Here is a 20,714-nt window from a genome sequence, read left to right as displayed (position 1 = left end):
CAAAAGAAAAAAGGAGAAGGAAAAGGCGAATTAAGCATCGCCAATCAAACATGTGTGTATTGGGTGAAAAGTGGGATAACCCCATGTCCTAACTACACTTTATATCCCCCAAGGTGACGCTGATGGGGCTGTTGGGCTGCGATGTCGCGATTTACCCAATTGAGCCATACCGTAGAGTATGTCAGAGTTTGTGGCAGGAGTGGGGGGTGAAGTGGGGTTCCTGTAGGGCTTGGCGGCTTGGCGGTGTCCTCCTCTCACATTAGCTGTTAATCTCCAGATCCCCCAAGGTTTCGTTTTAGGTTCCTTTTTTTGACTCCCTTCTTGGTTCGGCGGACGCAATGACGGGAGCCCAGACACGGCCCAGAGCCCACGACCCACGCAGCTTCTTCTTTCGTCACCCCACATGAAGCCAAGTGGAGATTCCCACCGGGTGTCACATCCACGAGGGTTACAACCTTATAACCCCCACGAGGGAGCCATGCCATGCTACGTATGCTATACAGTATGTACAGTATGCTCTTTTCCCCTGCTCACAGGCCCCAGTTATTATTGGATATTCCGCATGCGATACCGGAAATCCGACCGAGCTAGCGGCTTAGCATTCTTCGGCAAGTGTCATATCTGACCCCAAAAGCTGCCTGGACCGTCTGATCCAATACTTGGCGCGGCAGCACGATGACCAACCGAGCATTACCATAGACAGCCCAGCTGGTCCCTGACTTGTTTCCCTGCGCCATTTTTCTGTACATATCCTCGCTTTACCGACGCCACGGTACAGTACGTGGAAGGTATATAACAAGAGCTCTCGGCACCCACACCAAAGCTTCATCCATCCTCTCTCACTCGTTTTGACAGATCCGATCAGTCGAGATCAACCCTCACCCCCCATCGTCAATGCCGACCATGAGTCTCCTCCACCTCTTTACCGGCAGCGTGCTCGTCGCGCTGGCCGTTGGCCTCCCCCACCCCCAGGCAGTCACCACCGATGCCGCCGAGCTATGCACGACGACCGTAACGAGCCTTGGGATCGACCACACCGTGACCGACTACAAGAACTGGGCCTCTTCCGTCAACAGCGTCCAGGGGAGGGCCTCGGCCGGGTACAATATCATCACTAACACCTACACGATCACGGGCGCCTGCGCTACTACGACGGCGGTTATTCCACCCTCCCCAACCGGTGCCGCCTTCCTTTCCGTGCATATCAGACAGCCGGAGCGAACAACTCCGCCAGGAGGTCAACCCGCTGAAACTACACCACCTGGAGAGTGCGAAGCTCATGGTGATCACTGGCACTGCCCAGATGGCGTGCCAGAGCCAACAAACCCTCCAGGAGGAACCACACCACCTGTCGTCGGCGCCGAGTGTGTTGCCCACGACGATCACTGGCACTGCCCAGATGGCGTGCCAGAGCCAACAAACCCTCCAGGAGGAACCACACCACCTGTCGCCGGCGGCGAGTGCGAAGCTCATGGTGACCACTGGCACTGCCCAGATGGCGTGCCAGAGCCAACAAACCCTCCAGGAGGAACCACACCACCTGTCGTCGGCGCCGAGTGTGTTGCCCACGACGATCACTGGCACTGCCCAGATGGCGTGCCAGAGCCAACAAACCCTCCAGGAGGAACCACACCACCTGTCGCCGGCGGCGAGTGCGAAGCTCATGGTGACCACTGGCACTGTCCAGACGGCGTGCCAGAGCCAACAAACCCTCCAGGAGGAACCACACCACCTGTCGTCGGCGGCGAGTGCGAAGCTCATGGTGACCACTGGCACTGTCCAGACGGCGTGCCAGAGCCAACAACTCCACCAGGAGGAACCACACCACCTGTCACCGATGCCGAGTGTGTTGCCCACGACGACCACTGGCACTGCCCAGATGGCGTGCCAGAGCCAACAACTCCACCAGGAGGAACCACACCACCTGTCACCGATGCCGAGTGTGTTGCCCACGACGACCACTGGCACTGCCCAGATGGCGTGCCAGAGCCAACAACCCCTCCAGGATCTACACCTACTGCCATTAAAAGTGGCCAGTGTGTTGCTCACGGCGACCACTGGGACTGCCCGGCTGGTGTGGCCCAGCCCACCACACCTCCGGCCGCTGCCACCAGCGGTACGCCGACGAGTAGCAACAGGGCTGTCTTCTCTGGCGCGGCTGCTGCGCCTAATGGGCCTGTATCGGTTGCCGTTGGTCTTGGTGCGGGGTTGGCTGCGCTGTTTGCTGTGTTGCTGTGAGTGAGCGAGGATGTAGTGGGTGGCATAAGTTGTTTCGAGACGGCAAGCTGTGGGGCCTCCCGCTATTGCGAATGGAGGTGTCGGCATCTCGTTTAATGTTTTTTCCTGAGAATTTCTGCTTCTCGTTGTATATATTTAGATTATGGTAGAGGAGAATACTAAGTCTTACTACAAGTTCGCTTTGACCGTTTTGGCTAAATTGATTTTGAACAGTGGTATTTCCAAACGGCGGGAGATGGGGAAAAGGAAAGATCGAGGCCTCATCGACGTCGCTTGACCCGCCGTTAAATGTCCGGACTTGCCCTATGCGGTGGTCTTCAATGATGGTCCTGTTTGAAAATGATGAAATGTTTGATGTAGCCTGCCCCTGCCACGCGGTGGATTGCCACAGGTATCTGATTTCGTCAGGGCGCAGGTGCCGAAACGGTATGTGAAGCTTCTTTATATCAAGTAGTCTAATATTGTCGCGTATGGAGCTACGAGTTATTCGAGAGGTACAGCCTATAATGGTAGATAATTCCACCTTATGCATTATTTACCAGGGCTTATATTCATTGTACCGTTTGTTAGATAATTCTGCATAGCGCAGAGTAATTATAATGGTTTAAAGTATAATCTATCTATCTATAACGTGCGTGCATAACGAATGATACAACATAACGAATGATACAACATAACGAATGATACACTACCTTGAATCCACACAACTACTCTAGTAAACAGTAAATCCCTTCACAACAAAAGATGCCGTAGAAAAACGATGAAAGCCAAGTTATATTAGCTCTTCAGGCGATGCAAACCCTAAGCTAAGTGCTCGAGCTGCTAGAAAGCTCTATTCTGTCGATCATCAGAAGCTTTGTCCTCGTAATCAAGACGCGCTAGGCTTCCAACTTTGTTAAACGTCACACAGAACTCAAACAAGGTTCTAGCACAAATACGACTATTAGAGGGCTAAATGCGAAGACCTAGTAATTATTCGTAGCTGGTTTGAGCTTGTGCGAAACACAATTGTGAAGTACGGCATCTACGATGCGGATATTTACAACTTCGATGAGACAGGGTTTATGATGGGCATTATTTCAACTACAACAGTGGTAACAAGCTCTAATGGACGTACGAAGGCAAAGAAAGTATAGCCTAGCAATCGTGAATGGGCTAAAGTAATACAGGGTGTTAATTCCCAAGTCTAGGCGATTCTACCATTTATCATTGTTATAGGCAAAAACCACCTCACGTCTTAGTATGAAAACAGCGGATTTCCACTAAACTAGGTACAGTTCTCACGCGATAAGTCGATATAATAATTCCTCTAGATAATATCGAGATATACTGAATATCGAGTAATCAAACCATTACATAAGCCAAACATCCAATATGCCCTGAATGCCCTCATTTGCCCTTTTGACCACTAATTCCCTTTCTATACGCTCTAAAGAACGGAGCGTAACTGCCGGCTCCCTTATGCCACTATTTCCAGTTTCCGTAAAGTCAATCAGAACTTGGAGGGCTTGTAGAACTGCCTGCTTAGAATGAACCACCGGCAGTCTGAGCTCCTCCCCATCATCATCATCTTGAGCTTCATTAGGAGGCTGGATATATTGTTCAATGACCTCTTGTAGTACTATATCCCCCTCACTATCTTGTATACCCTCTTCTTGTATTGTCTCCTCCGCTGGGTTTAGAAAGTTTGAAAGGTCCATCGCATCGTGAATTCAGCCGTGCTGTTGTACTTGGTTGTAAAGGTCAGTAAGAGGCGGAATGTGCTCAAGAGGAAGTTGGATCAGGTTTTTGATGATTGTGCTTTTGCAGAAGCAGTTGTAGATAGTCGTATTTGAGACATGGTGATACCAAGATCAGATGATCCAGCGAAGGGCAAGGTGTAAGTTAATAGTTTTAAGAGGATCTCCATTGTTGTTGAAGGCATTTAGCATGAACGCAAGCCATTGTCGATGATAATGAGCTTTAAGTGAGGCAATAATGCCTTGATCAAGAGCCTGGAATCGACATGTTGCATTTGCTGGTAGCCAGATAATTCATATATTTGAGGGCGGAGGCGTTGTTTCGACAGCATCAATATGTGCTGAAAAGTTGTCCATTGTTAGCAGAATCTGTCTATGAGAGCCTATATGTAAATAAAAAGCTCTTAGCCATTCTGCCATAATAAACTGATTCATCCAAGCCTTCTTGTTCCATCGCCAATAACCTCCAATTGCTTCAACATTAATATACCGGAGTGCTCGAGGTTTCTTCGCCTTTCCAATAAACCAAAGTGGCATCCGATCAGCTCCTGTACAGTTTGTAACAACTGATATTCGCGCCTTGTCCTTTTAAATCCTGGCTGTGATATTGTTGAAAGACCCTTCAAAGGAGTCAGCTTCCAAAAGAGCCCAGTTTTGTCCATGTTGTAAATGTCCTCCTCTTGATATTCCCCTGCTATTGTCTGTATCCCCTTCATTTCTTTCTCTGCTTGTGTAGGAACTGAGCTTGCTTCGCCGTGTTGAGTATAACTCTTAATCTTATGTCATCTTTTAAAATTCGAAACCCAGCCTTGAGAGAATTGAGGCGTAGGCTGGTTGTGGTATTGTGGAAGTTGCTCCCAAATCGTTTTAGCGCGTAGTTGTAGTATATCGGTGCTTGTAACTCCTCCCTTGCTTTCAATTCAAAGAGGACTGCTTCAAGGTCAGGCCAGTGTTACAGCTAAGTGCTAGTGCTATGGCTAGCGCTTATGGCTGCAACCTCACGTGATGGATAACATTGGATATCATGGATATTATGTTATCCATGTTATCTACGGATATCCCTTTGGCACGACGCCACTTTCGAGCTGTTGAAACAAACAGTCACAGAAGCTCCTGTCTTGAGGCATTTTGATAGAAACAAGACAGCCTATGTCAAAGCAGATTCCTCAGACTTCATCTCATCAGGAGTCTTGTCACAAAAAGATGATCAAGGGGTTCTACATCCAGTGGCATACTTCTCGAAAAAGCTAGCACCTGCAGAATGCAATTATGAGATATATGACAAGGAATTGCTTGCAATCATCAGATGTTTCGAAGCATGGAGACCAGAACTTGAAGGGACAGATTTTCCAGTCCAAGTCTTGTCTGATCACAAAAGCTTGGAATACTTCATGTCCACCAAGAAGCTGACAAGAAGACAAGCTCAATGGGCTGAATTCCTCTCTCGATACAACTTCCAGATCATCTATAGGCCTGGGAAGCAAAATGGAAAAGCAGATGCTTTGACTCGAAGGCCTGGTGACAGACCAGAAGGCAATGATGAGGATGATCGACAAAAGCAACAGCTTCAGGTGTTGCTACCACCTTCGAGGCTACATCCAGACATTCAGAAACTCAAAGAACAAGGCCAAACAGCTCAGCTAGCTCCAGTGGAAACTCATATCAGAGAAATGACAATTCTTGAGAAAATCCAAAAGTCTCAACTGGAAGACAAATTCTGCAAGGCTACACTACAGAAGCTTGAGAATGGTGATCGAACAAGCAAAGAGGTTGCATTGGCTTATTGCGAACTCAAAACGGCATGCTAGAATATCAAAATCGAGTTTGGGTGCCAGAAACCATTCAGGTGGACTTGTTGAGAGAAGTTCATGAACAACCTTCTATGGGACATCCAGGAGCTGGAAAGATGCTGCGAGTCATGAAACAGCACTATTACTGGCCAAACATGGACAAAACAATAATTCGATATGTCAAAAACTGCCATAGTGCCAAACTTTCAACTGCCTTCCACCCAGAAACAGATGGACAGACTGAGCGATTCAATGCAGAGCTCGAACGCTACTTGCGAGCTCATGTGAACTATCTTCAAGACAATTGGGTTTCATACTTGTGCATGGTGGAGTTTGCTGCCAACAGTTTGCCATCAGATGTAACCAAGACAAGCGCGTTTTTTGCGAACAAGGGCTATGAACCAAGAATGAGCTTCAATACAGAGCAGCAAGCATATCACAAAGCCAAACAAGAGCACAAGAACATAGCTCAGACCATGGCAAAGGTTTGGGAGTTTCTGCAGGATAAAATCACGCTTTTGCAAGCAAAAATGGAACATTACGCAAACAAGAAAAGGAAACCTGCACCACGCTATCAAGTGGGAGACAGAGTATGGCTTTCAACTCGAAATATAAAGACACAGAGGCCATCAAAGAAGCTAGACCACAAGCAAGTGGGACCTTTTGAAATTCTAGAGCGAATTGGGCAAGTTGCATATCGGCTCAAACTTCCAAACAGGCGAAGAGGAGTGGGAAGTGGACAAAATCCTCAACTCAAAAGTTATTCGAAAGAAGCTTTTTACAAGGCAGCTTGGAAGAACTATCCACCAGACGAGACATGGTACACTGCAGAGATCTTCGAAAATTGTCCAGAAGTTACCCAAGCGTATCACAGAAAATACCCTCAGAAACCAAAATAAGAGCTGGAGACAATTGTTTTTAAAAAAATGGGATTTCTTGATCAGGAGATCAACTCTGGAGTAGGGTGGGGGTAGTGTTACGATATCAAGTGCGCCTTGCAGCTCGAGTGGGGGTTCAGGGGTGTGGGGAGCTTTCCGGGGTTGGAGCGAAGTTTTCAGTTGTGGAGTGAATTCTCAGAACTGGTCTCGCTAAAGAGAATTCACTCCACAATAGCTGTATATAGATCGAGCCACTGCTCGAGTGCTCCTCTTCTCTTTCCTTTCTTCTCTAGATTGAGTTTAATTCATAATACCCAACTGGCGCCCTATGCCTTGGTGAACCGTGACAAGCAGGATGTAGGTGTAACATGTAGCCCTAAGACCTCCATAACTAAGCGCCTTCCCTGCTAGTTAAAATGGTGTTAGGTTTACTAGTAGAGGGTGGTGCCTTAGAGGTTCTCCTAAAAGGGGGTGTATGCAGGACCGGTTGGTCTCATGTTATAAGCCACTGCGAGTGTGGTGAGTAGTGTGCCCTATGGCCTTGCTATAGGGTTGTAGCTCTGTAGCTTAGTAGTAGGTGGTAACATAGTAGGAAAATTAGGTGTCTTTAACCAAAGTATAGTGTTGTTAAAGGGAGTGTAGGGGTGTTTGACCTAGACCCTAACTGCCAGTTTGTGAAAATATAGAGTAGATATTCTTTAGGACTATGTCGCGTTAACCTAGAGCCCCTATAGGGCTAGCGGAAGCTGTAGCTTTCTTAGGCTATATAGGGGTAAGTTGTGCTAGGTGTAACACTGACTTCTAAATGATAGAAGACACAGAGGTTTCTTGCGTAAGGTTGACTTGACAGAGGAGGCAGGGGATTAGACACAAAGGCTTTCCAAGTAACACGTTACAGTATTGTAAAGAATACTATATTGAGTTGAGCACGAAGCTCCTATCTAAGGAAATACTATCTACTTATATAGTGGCGTCGTGCCTCATGGGTAATCTGGATAGTTGGCGGATAGCTAGATATTCAGGATAGTTCGTGGATAGCTCAACTATCCAATATCCACTAGTTTCTGCAACTATCCATTAGCCCCATCACATGCTTCCCACTGTGACTCACACGTCACGTTACTAGGCCCTGGCCCTGTAACCATGACATCATGTTACTATAGCCATAACACTAGGCTAGCCTAGCGGGTGTAGATTTTTGTGTAGAACTCCATGACCTAGAGGAGTGCTGTGAAGTCTGCTAGTTTAGCCATTAGGCATGAAAGGTATTTGAGGCCTGTAGCATTGTTGTCTAGTGGTGCTGCTAGTCGCTAGGTCTAGTGGCGAAATGTAGATGTAGTGGTGGTCTCCCTATAGTGTACAATGTGGTATAGGGTCTTGTGGCGGCCATAGGAGCAGAAGTTAGGTGTCCCTATAAGCGAATTTTGTGTAGTACTAAGAGAAGTCGCTATAGGCAGAGCATATTACAAGGAGCCTATAGAGTGTGGCCCTAGCGAGGTCGAGTTCTAGTGCTGATTAAATGCTAGCGTTTGCGATTGTTACACTAAGTGTGCAGATTCCTACCACACCTTCCCCGACCTGGTCTGCTAGGTCCCTAAGGGGATGGATCGTTACGCCAACTGTATTCATAGTGGCTAGAAGGAGTGTGCTTAGGTACAGTCACCGACCACTGTTATTAACCGAATCGCAAAACCACCCGCGAAGCCACCGAACGTAGATAATTAATTTGCTCGTAACATAACGTGGTTGTACACCGAGTCGTGAATGTCACCGAGTCGTGAAACTTTTTTATACCCACCACTGTAAGGTATAATTAAACAACCACAACATGTATTAAAACTAAAACTATTCAGAATCTGATGAGCTAAGTACTTCTATGACCTCCTGACAAGTTCGTGCATTATGGCCAGCCCCCCCGCAAGTGCCACAATGTCGTACACCTGGTTGCCCCTCATTCCTACCAACCCCTCCAGAGCGCTTCTGGCGATTTATTTGCTCCGTAACTGCCCTTTGGGACAAATCATCATGTGCATCCCCTACAGAAAGTGCACACCCTTGACGGACATGAGACTTTTTAGCCCTCCGGCATTTGCTAAGAGCTTTGTTTGCTGCTCGAAGGGTGCGGACTTCAGCTGACAATAAAGTCATTTCATGTGCCAAAATCTCTGTCCCTTTAGCTAATGCAGTAACAGTAGCAAAAATGGGGGTTGGCGAGCTTCCTTGGTGCCGTGCAATGCGATTTTTAACTAGAGTAGTCTGTGAGAGAGCATCTATTGGGTTGCGAGGCGTTTGAGAAACCCAAGGATCAGCGTCTATAGAGGGGGGTCCTGTAGGTGTAGGAGTCCGCAACTTGACGTCTAGCTTTGAAATGATTACTTGCGAATCAAAGGGCACTAAACCAGCTCCGCGAAATCCAGCTTTGGCGTTTTGAGTTGTTATTGACTGGTTATAAGCTGCGTGGAAAGCTATAAAAAACTTAACCTTTGTAATATGGTTTATATGAGCCTTAATAAAGGTCTCAATTTGACGCCCATACATGCGTTTAAGAACACTAAAGCACCCAACATCAAGTGGCTGAGTTAGGTGAGACGAGTGAGGAGGTAGACAGAGAGTTATGATGTTGTTTGCTTTGCAATATTCCTGAAACGCAGCTGATTCGTGACTTTCATGCCTGTCTAAAACCAACATCCGATATGGTCCTTTTGCACGACTGCAAGTATGTTTATCGAAGTGATGAAGCCATTCTAGACCTGTCTCGTTGTTAGTCCATCCATTGCTTGTTGGTTTAATTACCCAATTGTGAGGAAGGCCGCCTTCAGTATACCAACTTGAAAGGTGACATTTCCCTTGAACTACTAAAAACGGAGGGATACTCCCGCCTTCAGCATTCACACAAACAATTGCTGTAGCCCATTCCCGATTGCCAGGCTGAACTGCCTTGCCTCTGCCACGTCGATCGGCGCGCGTAACAACTAAAGCTGAGCTAATAACGCCCATCATGAAGCCCGTCTCGTCAAAGTTGTAGAAATCGCAGTCTTGGATGCCGTACTTTGCTCTCATGTTCTGCACAAGTTGAAACCACGCTCCAATAAGCTCAGGATCTTCGCACAAGGCTCTTTGAAAGTCATAAACGCGATTAAAATGCATCTTTAACTCAGGGCGGCGTTGTATAAATCGATATGCCCACCGCGTCCCAACGTGCTTTCCCCCACGCGATTCAAGGATATAATTTGCCATATCCTCCACACTAGCAGGCCGAGGCGCAAATCCTCTTGCATCCATATCCAATATATTTCGAATAATCACTTCCTCTTCTAGCTCAGTCAATTTAAGACTATTGGCTTTGGTTTCGCGTCGAGAAGGTCGGCCGGCCATTCTATCAGTAAGCGTAGAATAAGGCACTTTATATAGTATTGATGCAGACCTGCGATTAAGTGATTTACATGTTTGAAGAGCCTCAATAGCTAGAATGATTTGCGCTTCTTGGGTTTGGATTTCCATTGGTAGTTGTGGAGGAAACGCGTGTTGAAGTTCGTAGGTAGCTAAGTAGGGAAAAGTTCATGACTCGGTGACATTCACGACTCAGTGTACAACCACGTTATGCAATTTTAGATCAATAGATGTAACGTACATGTATAGCGAAAGCGCCAAACAAGCGAAAGCGCCAAAATTATCTACCCTCACGACAAACATTGCGATAAATCTACCACAACATTAGAAATCAATTGAAACTACTCGGAGTCCTCTTCCTCAGAGGTGTCTATTACAATCTGACACGTGCGCGCATTGTGCCCAGTCTCACCACACTTGCCACAGCGACGGGCACGGGTTTCTTCCCTTGGCTTCCGACCACGGCTTGCCCTTATTTCCTGCTCTACCTGCTGCACAACATCCCTCTCATCCTGTAGCTCTTGCGCCCCTTGTTGACTAAGTGATCCTCCTTGCTGTAGTCGTGTTTTCCTAGCTCTCCGGCGCTTGCTTAGTACTTCATTTGCCTGTCGTAGGTTTTGGTTCTCTCCCTTTAGCAGTGCTAATTGATGCATTATTTGCGATGCACCCTTTGTAAACTGGTCAACAGCTGCATAGATTGAGGTTGGAGAGCTATTTTGATGGCGTGAAATCCGAGTTTTAATAAATGTAGACTGTGACATAGCTTCAATTGGGTTGTTTGGTGTCTGAGAAACCCAAGGTTGAGCAGTACCTGGGCGGGAGCTTGGAGGCGTTGGTGTCCTTAACTTAAGATCAAGTGTAGATATCACTCTCTCAGGGTCAAATGGAAGAAGCCCTGCCCCTCGGAACCCGCCTCAAATGTTACTTTCCGTCATTGTAGTGTTAAATGCAGCGTGGAAGGCAGGAAAGAAGTCATCCTTTGTAATATGAGAAATATGAGCCTGCATCATATCTTCAATTTGCCGACCATAGGCCTGCTTTAACGGGCCGAAACAGCCAACATCAAGTGGCTGGAGTAGATGAGAAGAGTGAGCAGGCATACAAAGCGTAATAATGTTGTGTTCCTTGCAGTACTCCTCAAACTCATCTGAGTGGTGGCTCTCATGACCATCAAGGACTAACAAGCGATAACCACCAACACTCCGGGCCTTTGTATGCTTCTCAAAGTGCTGAATCCAATCCATGCCTCTCTCGTTTGTAGTCCAGCCATTTTCAGTAACAGAAATCACCCAATCGCTTGAAAATCCACTATTCTCATACCAAGATGTAAGGTGGTTTTTGCCTGCAACAATGATAAATGGTGGTACTGCCCAACCTTGAGAACTAACGCCTTGGATTACTGTAACCCATTCCCGATTACCAGGCTGTACCTTCTTTGCTTTTGCCCGCCCGTCTGAGCTTGTTACAACCATAGCAGTTGAGATAACGCCCATCATAAACCCAGTCTCATCAAAGTTGTAGATATCTGCTTCATCGATACCATATTTCGCAATTGTGTTACGCACAAGCTCAAACCAGCCATTAATAACTTCTGGATCTTCGCACTTAGCCCTCTGGTAGTCGTATTTGCGCTGAAAGCGTGTCTGGAGCTCTACACGCCGCTTAACAAAGTTTGAAGCCCAACGCGACCCAACGCGTGACGCGTCGCGTGTTGCAAGTAGTCGACTTGCCATATCTTCAACAACAGACAGCCGAGGAGGAAACCCTTTGGCAGCTAGGTCGAGTATATACTGAACAAGGACGGACTCCTCTAGGTTAGTTAATTTCCGTGAGTTGGCTTGGATATCGCGTCGTGAAGGTACACCTTCTAGACGACGACCTAGCTTGCGGTGGTCCACAGAATAGATCCTAGCAGCAACTCGAAGGCGTAACTTTGGGTCGCTTTGCATAGCCTGGATAGCTAGCACTAATTGGCTTTCATCGTTTTTATGGGGCATGTTTTGTTGTTGAGGAATTTAACATTTAGTTGGGGGGTTTGGTCACCGCATCATTTTGGCGCTTTCGCTTGTTTGGCGCTTTCGCTATACATGTACGTTAAAGATCAATCCATTGTAATTAGAATTGAAAGCTATACAAAATAAGCCCCTATAGTATATAGTATAAAAAATGAGTATTCTAGTATTTTGTATGCCACCCTGTCATACTGACATTCGTTGCACTCAGTTTGCTATCAAACTCAAGAGCAAACTTAGAAATCTCCTCCTCAAACCTACAAGTCAACATACATATCTTGGCTTATCACATCAACAACAGAAGCAATACTACTCAACGATTGCTGCAAACTCTTCGACTACATCTGTTTATGCTACATACATCACGGCATATCATTTGGACACTCATTGAACAAGTTATTAAGAAAATCTCCTCCTTAAGGGGGTGGGCCAATACTACCACATGGCATATCTCTACCAACTAGAGGCCTAGGAAGATGAACGATAGCTCTAGAAGCTTCTACAACCCTCTATAATTCATTACACGTCATCGCTCCTTAGTTACCCACAAGATTGGTTAAGTTATGACATAATTTATCTATAGGTACTCTGACCTTGGACCTCCTTTTCACTTCCTATAGGCTAGGAACCCAAGAGATGGTTCTATGGGATTCTCTTACATTCGCTACATGATTAGCAAGCTAGTTGTGGGTCGCACTTGATTTCTAATACATTTACCAAGCCTGGTTAGTCATGGAAAGTCATGGAAAATGAGAGAACTACACTCCTTTGGCATAAATAGGATTGCCCTTTCCTTAAGAAAGGGCAAGCAGGCAATACAGTAAATCGACTAGCACATACTTCTACGTCTTTTCCAAGCTTCCAAGCATTGATCTTGTTATTCTCTGTTTTTGAAAAGTCAGTGAGGTGCTAACCTCTGACTTACCCCTGAGTTCTCAGACTCAACATTTGTTGCAACTTGTCTAAACCACTTCACCACATCATACACCTAATTGCTGCGTTGTGGAATAGTCTAAGCTACAACCCTTTGGCTCTGTTTCCTAAGACAGTGTGTTGTCTTAGTAAATTCATCCCTTCCTTGGGTGGCTAGATTCTCATATCTGGTGCACCCACCATTACACACCCATCTGCTTGAATGCACGCCTCAATTCTACTCGGCATACTCTTATACAATTTATCAAACAATGACTTGTCTAATGTATCCCATGCTGCTTGCAAACATGATTCTAGACGCTGTCTTGCATATTCTGAGTTTGATTTATCCTTTGCAATTTCAGGGAACATCTCACACACCCGGGTTTTCAAGTGCCACCAAATGTGCTCAATTGGGTTGAGGTCGGGTGAGTATGGCGGCCACCCATAGAATGTAGTAATCATATGCTCCTCAAGAAAGTCTGTAACCATACCCGCAGTATGGATAGGAGCATTATCTTGCATAAATGAGTAGCTATAGTCAAGACTCTCAAAAATAGGGAGGAGTTCTGCTTCTAGAACCTGAAGTTAGCCACTCTATAGCAGGTAAGGGCAAGAGCATAGCCTCAAAGCAAGCTGACCTCTAGAGACAGATGGACGAAGAAAGAGCCTAGCAAGGATCGTTAACGTCACAAGCTAGAGGGACCATGATCTTTAGGAGGCTAGGCAACTCCCTTTCCCTTCCTAGAAGCCATAGCCTTCTTACGCTTAGTCTTAGGGCTGTTTACACCCTTCTTGTTAACGCCCTTGCTATGAGAGGAATTAGTGAAGATGCGTTAGGTGCTAGCAAGGACTTCCTAGGCCTTAGTAGTAGTAACGGAAGGATCCTTAAGGCTAGCATCATAGTCATTAGCATGGCTACTCTAAACAGCGTCAGCCGTGAGCTACAGAGACTCAAACAGAGGCTCTAACGCCTTTTTGACCTAGACAGATGGTTAGTGAGGCCTAAGAAGAAGGAGGACAGAGAACCTACAGTACTAGACCACTGCTATTAACTGAATCCAATTTGACGCGTAAATTGCGTCACGTAACCCACCCCTCCTTGTACAACAACCATAATTATGCCACCAACTCGGAGGGCTTTGGCTCCAATTGATGGGAATCGACAGCCTGGTGGCCAATTAAGCCCATACCAACGTGGGCAGATTATTGGGAGGCAGTCAGAGGGTGGAACACCTACTAAGATTGCACATGACCTAAACCTTGACTGAAGCACCGTACGATATACAATTGCAGTTGACTCAATACGCACTGAAGGCAAGAGCCTACCCCGTACACCACGGGGAAAGTCATATACAGAAGCAGAGCAATGCCTTATACTCTGCCATGTACACCTAAACCCAAAGGATACATACCAAGAAGTAAAGGATGCTTGTAATGTTGCTTGCTCAACATCAACTTTAAAGAGGATACTATAAGAAGCAGGCATAGGCAATTGGCGTGCAAAGTGTCGCCCTTTCCTACTGCCAATACATGCAGCTAAACGGCTTGCATGGTGTTTAGCACGGAGGAATTGGACAGCAGAGGATTGGGGTCAAGTTGTGTAGAGTGATGAGTGCTCTGTTGAGTGGGGGCGGGGTAACAGGAGCGAGTGGTGTTTCTGCACACCTGCTCAGAAGTGGCAGCGGGAGATGATCCAAACCTACAGTACAAAGAAGAACATGAAGATCATGGTTTGGGGGGCCTTTTGGGCAGAAGGCCAGAGCAATTTATACCTTATGGACCATGACTTTGAGTCAAAGAAGTTTGGATATACTGCAAACTCATACCTTGAGGTTCTAGAAGCAGAACGATGTACAGTTACACTCGCGCATGGTCTACTGTCTATATGCATAGCTCTTAGAGCTGGCTTAGTGGCCTCGGTCTCTAGTGTCGCCCCCCTAGAGGTCGCTCTAGTAATCTGTTTTTCCTAGCTCGCCATCCTAACCTAGTAGGCTGGATATGGGATGAGTTAATAGAATTATAAGGGTCATAAACCTAAGGGTCTCACGGGAGTCTAGGGAACTGGATTAGGAGGCAGGAAGGTATCATATTCTGTAAGCACAATAGGTCTACATAGATATAGCAACTATTGACTAGAGGCCTTCTTCTAAGACCTCTAGCCTCTTTTATCTAGGCGCCTTATGCCCTACTTTACCAAGCCCTATAGGCCCTACTAAAGGGGCTTTATGTGGTGGCACATGATGGCCTTCCTTATACATTATTAAGCGGCCCCTCCAACTTGATGAGAGAGTCCTCTTAATCGAACGCATAAAGGAAATCTGCAAACATAGACAATATGGTGTGTTTGGAAATAACAGCAAGCAAGAAAATGCAAAGAAGACTGTTAAAGACATCCTAGAGGTAATGGAGCTGGACTTAAGTACAAGCTCAGACAATACTTAGGACCCCATCTACCAAGAACCATCTGGTCTAGACGATAAAGAGCTAGAAACCAAACAACCAGTCACACATGACAAGGAAGATGGGCCACAGGTTGAGATAGATGATGGACTGCAAGTTGAGAAGATTGATAAGGGGCCGGAGGTCGAGATTGTCGATCCATAGACAGATGATAAAAATCATGCAGTAGATGATTCTGGAAATACCAAGAATACGGGTTCAAACAGCCACAACGAAGCAAAGAGTTCAGAACAGGACCGTAAGATGGAACCACCTCAAAGAAGTAAGTGAGAGAATCACGAAGGATGCTAACAACAGCAGAACCTTTGCCAGTCAAGTCATGCTATAGATGCTACTTTATCTAAAATATTATATATATTTACTAACTTCACTCTAACAGGATTGACATTCGCTTATGTTGAAGGCAGCGAGGAAGATAAATAATCCAGGGAGATTATGCTAGGAAACATAAGTATGAGGAAAAAGAAGGAAAGCTGAGAACCATAGAGCATGCAGGCCCTAAAATCCTACATAAAACGTATCCTAAGCCAAATCCCAGTCGACTAGCGAGCGAGAAATCATTTTCCCAACTTATCTCGAGATCGTGCTCTCACCGCCACCTTCTTTCGCCACCGCCATCCTCTCACCGTCGCACTGTACTCCTATATCTCGCCCACCCTTTCTCTTCCCTCAGCCCCTTTTGTAGTGCAACATGAACATTGGTACAGATTCAAACGGTAATATAATAATCATTATCATATTGTCATAGCAATATCCCTATGGCCAAAATGGAGAAGCTTTCGTGGAATCAAGCGGAAACTATTGAAGATAGATTATACCTTAAGAGCCATTGTTAAGTTCATATGTATCAAATGGGTACGATGAACCCTTCTCGAGGAGAACAAACGGATGGTGATAAATGCCTGACTGAGTTGCAACACTCCAAACTTGACCCTGATTCTGTGCCTTCTCCCAAAAAAGGGCCATGTCATAGAGCTCCTCAGATCGTACAGCATAAAACCGGGTGAATAATGAGTACAAGCTAACCCTTAATCGTCCTTCATAATCCTTTGTCCCAGATGCTGGTGTAGGTGGAAGCGTAGCTGAAGGGATAAACTTTGCGTCATACGCCCATATCCACGGCGTGGAAGTGTTAATGCACGCATCCACAATATCGGGAGTGACAAGTAGAAATGTGTTGCTTGGAATGCGAGGATTCGAGACAGCCTCTTCCACAGTCGCTGCTGGAAAATTCTAGAATCGGTGTTAGTTAAGAGAAATTTCAGGACAACTGTATGGAATGAACAAACCTGCGTATAATTTCAGGAGTATTCTCAGACACAGGCTCGTCTGCTAAAATACACTCTTTCGTTGGTATAATGGCTGTGCCACAAGGCACGGGGCGGCAAGTCAAGTCAAGGAGGTAAAGTCCGTCCCATTAATTTTTAATTAATTTTTAGGGGGTCACGTCAAGGTACATACTGTGCCTTGGCAACTGCCATGGGTGGGCCGGGCCGCTGGCACCGCCGAGTGGTGGTCCAAGCTCCCAACACTGTACCCATATCTTAGGAATTGATTCGACTGGCTATTCTACGGAGCGGATCAGCCCCAATTTGTACTGTATTCCTCCGGTAATCCTTGGCAATCCCTTTGGTAGGTTCCGGGCTGCGGCGCCGTTCTCCCTTATTTCCATCCAAGACTCTGTGCCTCGTCTTTTCTTCCTTCCTTAGTTATCTCACGCTGCAAACTACTCCTCTACGATTCAGCATTATCACGTCAACTGTAGTTATAACAGTGTACTATGAACTCATTCTTCAGCGGATCTGTTCCTTCAGCTCTAGCCGCGACACTCACAGCTTCGCTCGTGTACGTTATTACGCAAGCTGTCTATCGCCTATATTTCAGTCCAATAGCGAGATTCCCAGGACCCAAGCTAGCAGCCGTGAGCTTCTGGTAAATAAAATAATAAGACTTTCTCTACGGATTACGCTAACAAATTACAGGTATGAATTCTATTACTATGTAGTACAAGGTGGGCAGTATACTTTTGAGATTAGTCGGATGCACGAGAAATATGGCCCTATTATCCGCATCAATCCCTATGAGTTGCACGTTTCATTACCCGATTTCTACGAGAAGCTGTACACAGGACCCGGAAAGCGTCGCCATCGGTGGGATTGGTTTACGGCTCAATTTGGCTTGCCCGAATCCATGTTCGGGACTAACGATCATGACTCCCACCGTATACGGAGAGCAGCTGTCAATCCGTTCTTTTCCAAAGGCGCAATCAGAAAGCTGCAACCCATCATTGACGAGAGAATTGATGCGCTGCTGAACCGTTTTCAAGGGTTTCAAACCTCCAGCCAGCCCATAACTCTGAACTACGCATTCTCTGCATACACTAATGGTATGTATATCATTTCTCGCCTCGACTCCGCTGACAGGAATTACAGACATCGCTCAAGAATATGCCTTTGCACGGTCTGACCATCGAGTTGATCAGCAAGACTTTGAACCCACATTTCACAATGCGTCTGTTGCTGGCAGCAGTAACGGTGCTCTCGTCAAGCAATATCCCTGGGTCTTGCCTCTCATGAAGTCGTTGCCTGAGTCATTTATGACCTGGTTAGACCCCGACATGGCCTCATATTTTGGTCTTCAGAATGTCGGTTCCTTCTTTCACCTAACGTTACCCACTGAACACCTTTCTATGAGGATTCACACTAACCCTGTGATATAGATGATTAGAAAACAGATTAAGGAGATGAAGGCTGGAATAACTGACGACAACAGTGCTGATCACCGAACAATTTTCTATGAGATTATGAACAGCGACCTGCCGCCTAAAGAGAAGTCAGATGCTCGGCTCGCGCAGGATGGTCAGACAGTTGTCATTGCTGGAACAATCACCACAGCTTGGGGACTCTGTATTGCCGTCTTTTATCTTCTTTCCCAGCCTGAGACGCTGAAAAAACTTAAGGAGGAACTGCAAACTGTGTTGAAAAGTCCTTCCTCGCCCATTACCTTAGATGCCTTGGAGCAGCTTCCATACTTGACAGGATGCGTCCAGGAGTGCATACGACTGAGCTACGGCGTATGCACTCGCCTCCAACGCATTGCACCTGACGAGACTTTGGCTTTTAACGATGGCAACAAAGACTGGTACATACCTCCCGGAACACCGGTCAGCATGACGAGCGTTCTCATTCATCATGATGAGTCGGTCTTTCCTAACTCGAGGAAGTTCGCGCCTGAACGCTGGATTTGCAACCCACAGTTATCTAAATACCTTGTCTCTTTTTCAAAGGGCACGAGGCAATGTATTGGCATCAATCTGGCATACGCAGAGCTTTATATTGCTCTGGCAAGGATATTCAGCGCTTACGGGAGCGAGAGTATAAGGTTCGAGGATGATGTGGGGTACTTGGAACTATTCGAAACGACTGTGTACGATGTGGAACTCACCAAGGACGTCTTCATCCCTGTGGGGAGACATGGCTCTAAAGGGGTCAGGATACTTGTAAAGAAGTGAAATGTTACAAATATGTTAAGCATCGTACTTAGAGCCAAAAGCCTCCAGGGCGTGCTCCCAAGTTTTCCTGACAGGCTGCCTTCCGTTGTTGAGTAAATAAATGGCTATACGCGCGCAGGGGTGTGGATTCACATTTTTAGTGTTGCGGTATAGTCCAGACTTGCGGACCTCACACCGTGTTTTTTGGCAGTATTAGATTACATCATCATATGTAGTTAGGCTCTAATTGTCCCTAGGTCAGGTAAGCTGGTCAGGTAAACTGGTCAGGTAAGCTGACAACAGCAGCTTTTATTGATACGTCAGTGTCAAACGATGCTCTGCCCTAGCTAAGGAGGCATCCCTACCTACACCACAGCGTTTTTGTGTATATAACCAAGACCTTTATCCCGTTAACTCTTAACAGCTGTAAGGAAGGGCATTACGTGCCACAACGTAAGGCCCCTTTAGTAGGCCTATAGGGCTCGGTAAAGTAGGGCGTAAGGCGCCTAGATAAAAGAGGCTAGAGGCCTTAGAAGAAGGCCTCTAGTCAATAGTCCTAGATCTATATAACCTATTGTACTTATAGAATACAATACCTTTCTGCCTCCTAATCTGGTTCCCTAGACTCCTATGAGACCCTTAGGTTTACGACCCTTATAATTCTATTAACTCAACCCATATCCAGCCTACTAGGTTAGGATGGCGAGCTAGGAAAAACAGATTACTAGAGCGACCTCTAGTGTAAGGACAGTTCGAACCGAGGCTGACCTTCAAGTCTGCAGAAGTATCCGGAGTATAATGTGAAGACTTCTATACTCGAAGCAGTAGGACAAGGTATAGTAGTTCAGGCTCCAAAGCATATACTTTATACCACAGGGGTCAAGTGGTGAGACTAACAGGTTGGCCAAGTGGTTCGACTCAAAGTAAGGGAATGCAAAGTAAGTCGAAGCAGGAGGAATTGCAAGAAGGCCAAGTAGTATATAATTTGCTAGCTAAAGATCAATAAGAGACATGAGCAATAAGTGCTTATATAACAGTAAAAATCCCTAGTGCCAAATAAGTGAAGGCACTAATTAACCGAACCCTAGCTAAGCGAGCCCTAGTGCAGCAAGCCAATAACAAGAGAGCCTAAGCCAGTAGTCAACATTTGGGCTGATCTAGGTCAGCAAGTGAAGTGAAGTGAGTGAAGTGAGCGAAGCAAGTGAAGTGAATGACATAGTGAAATAAGTACTAGAGACTAAAGCGAATCGAAGGGTCGTGACACAAATATTGAAGGAGTGTCATGACATCTAGGGGGGCGACACTAGCGACCGAGGCCACTAAGCCAGCTCTAAGAGCTATGCATATAGACAGTAGACCATGCGCGAGCGTAACTGTACATCGTTATAAGAATATTCCAGCTTGCCTAGAATATGCATAACACGCTATATATACAGTCACTGACCACTGCTATTAACTGAATCGCAAAACCACCTGCGAAGCCACCGAACGTAGATAATTAATTTGCTCGTAACATATGCAATTTTAGAGCAATAGATGTAAACATTGATCCATTGTATTTAGAATTGAAAGCTATACAAAATAAGCCCCTATAGTATATAGTATAAAAAATGAGTATTCTAGTATTTTGTATGCCACCCGTCTGCTTGAATGCATGCCTCAATTCTACTCGGCATACTCTTATACAATTTATCAAACAATGACTTGTCTAATGTATCCCATGCTGCTTGCAAACATGATTGTAGATGCTGTCTTGCATGTTCTGAGTTTGATTTATCCTTTGCAATTTCAGGGAACATCTC

General features: G+C 46.0%; 2 protein-coding genes across 2 annotated transcripts; both read left to right on the top strand.

The window, feature by feature from the left end:
- The first annotated feature begins 281 nt into the window (after positions 1 to 281).
- On the top strand, positions 282 to 2,392 carry VC83_08571 (uncharacterized protein). Its single transcript, XM_024472119.1, has one exon. The coding sequence runs from the start codon at positions 895 to 897 to the stop codon at positions 2,236 to 2,238; it is 1,344 nt and encodes a 447-aa protein (XP_024320304.1). The 5' UTR covers positions 282 to 894; the 3' UTR covers positions 2,239 to 2,392.
- Positions 2,393 to 17,106: 14,714 nt separating this feature from the next.
- Positions 17,107 to 18,958, top strand: VC83_08570 (uncharacterized protein). The gene is made up of 4 exons (XM_024472118.1): positions 17,107 to 17,354; positions 17,405 to 17,808; positions 17,855 to 18,066; positions 18,142 to 18,958. Exons 1-4 carry the CDS (start codon positions 17,203 to 17,205, stop codon positions 18,931 to 18,933), a joined length of 1,560 nt encoding a protein of 519 aa, XP_024320305.1. The 5' UTR covers positions 17,107 to 17,202; the 3' UTR covers positions 18,934 to 18,958.
- Positions 18,959 to 20,714: the final 1,756 nt, after the last annotated feature.

Source organism: Pseudogymnoascus destructans (genome assembly GCF_001641265.1).
Source record: "Pseudogymnoascus destructans isolate 20631-21 unplaced genomic scaffold scaffold_28, whole genome shotgun sequence".
NCBI lineage: Eukaryota > Fungi > Ascomycota > Leotiomycetes > Thelebolales > Thelebolaceae > Pseudogymnoascus > Pseudogymnoascus destructans.
The sequence above is the reverse complement of the archived record's forward strand: the minus strand, read 5'-3'. Positions and strand labels throughout refer to the sequence as shown.

Excerpts from the sequence above, each read along its gene's own strand:
- VC83_08571 (XM_024472119.1), top strand. The coding sequence starts at position 895 with ATGCCGACCATGAGTCTCCTCCACCTCTTTACCGGCAGCGTGCTCGTC.
- VC83_08570 (XM_024472118.1), top strand. The coding sequence starts at position 17,203 with ATGAACTCATTCTTCAGCGGATCTGTTCCTTCAGCTCTAGCCGCGACA. Across the intron at positions 17,355-17,404 it reads CTAGCAGCCGTGAGCTTCTG|GTATGAATTCTATTACTATG; the intron begins GTAAATAAAATA and ends AACAAATTACAG. Across the intron at positions 17,809-17,854 it reads ATTCTCTGCATACACTAATG|ACATCGCTCAAGAATATGCC; the intron begins GTATGTATATCA and ends CAGGAATTACAG.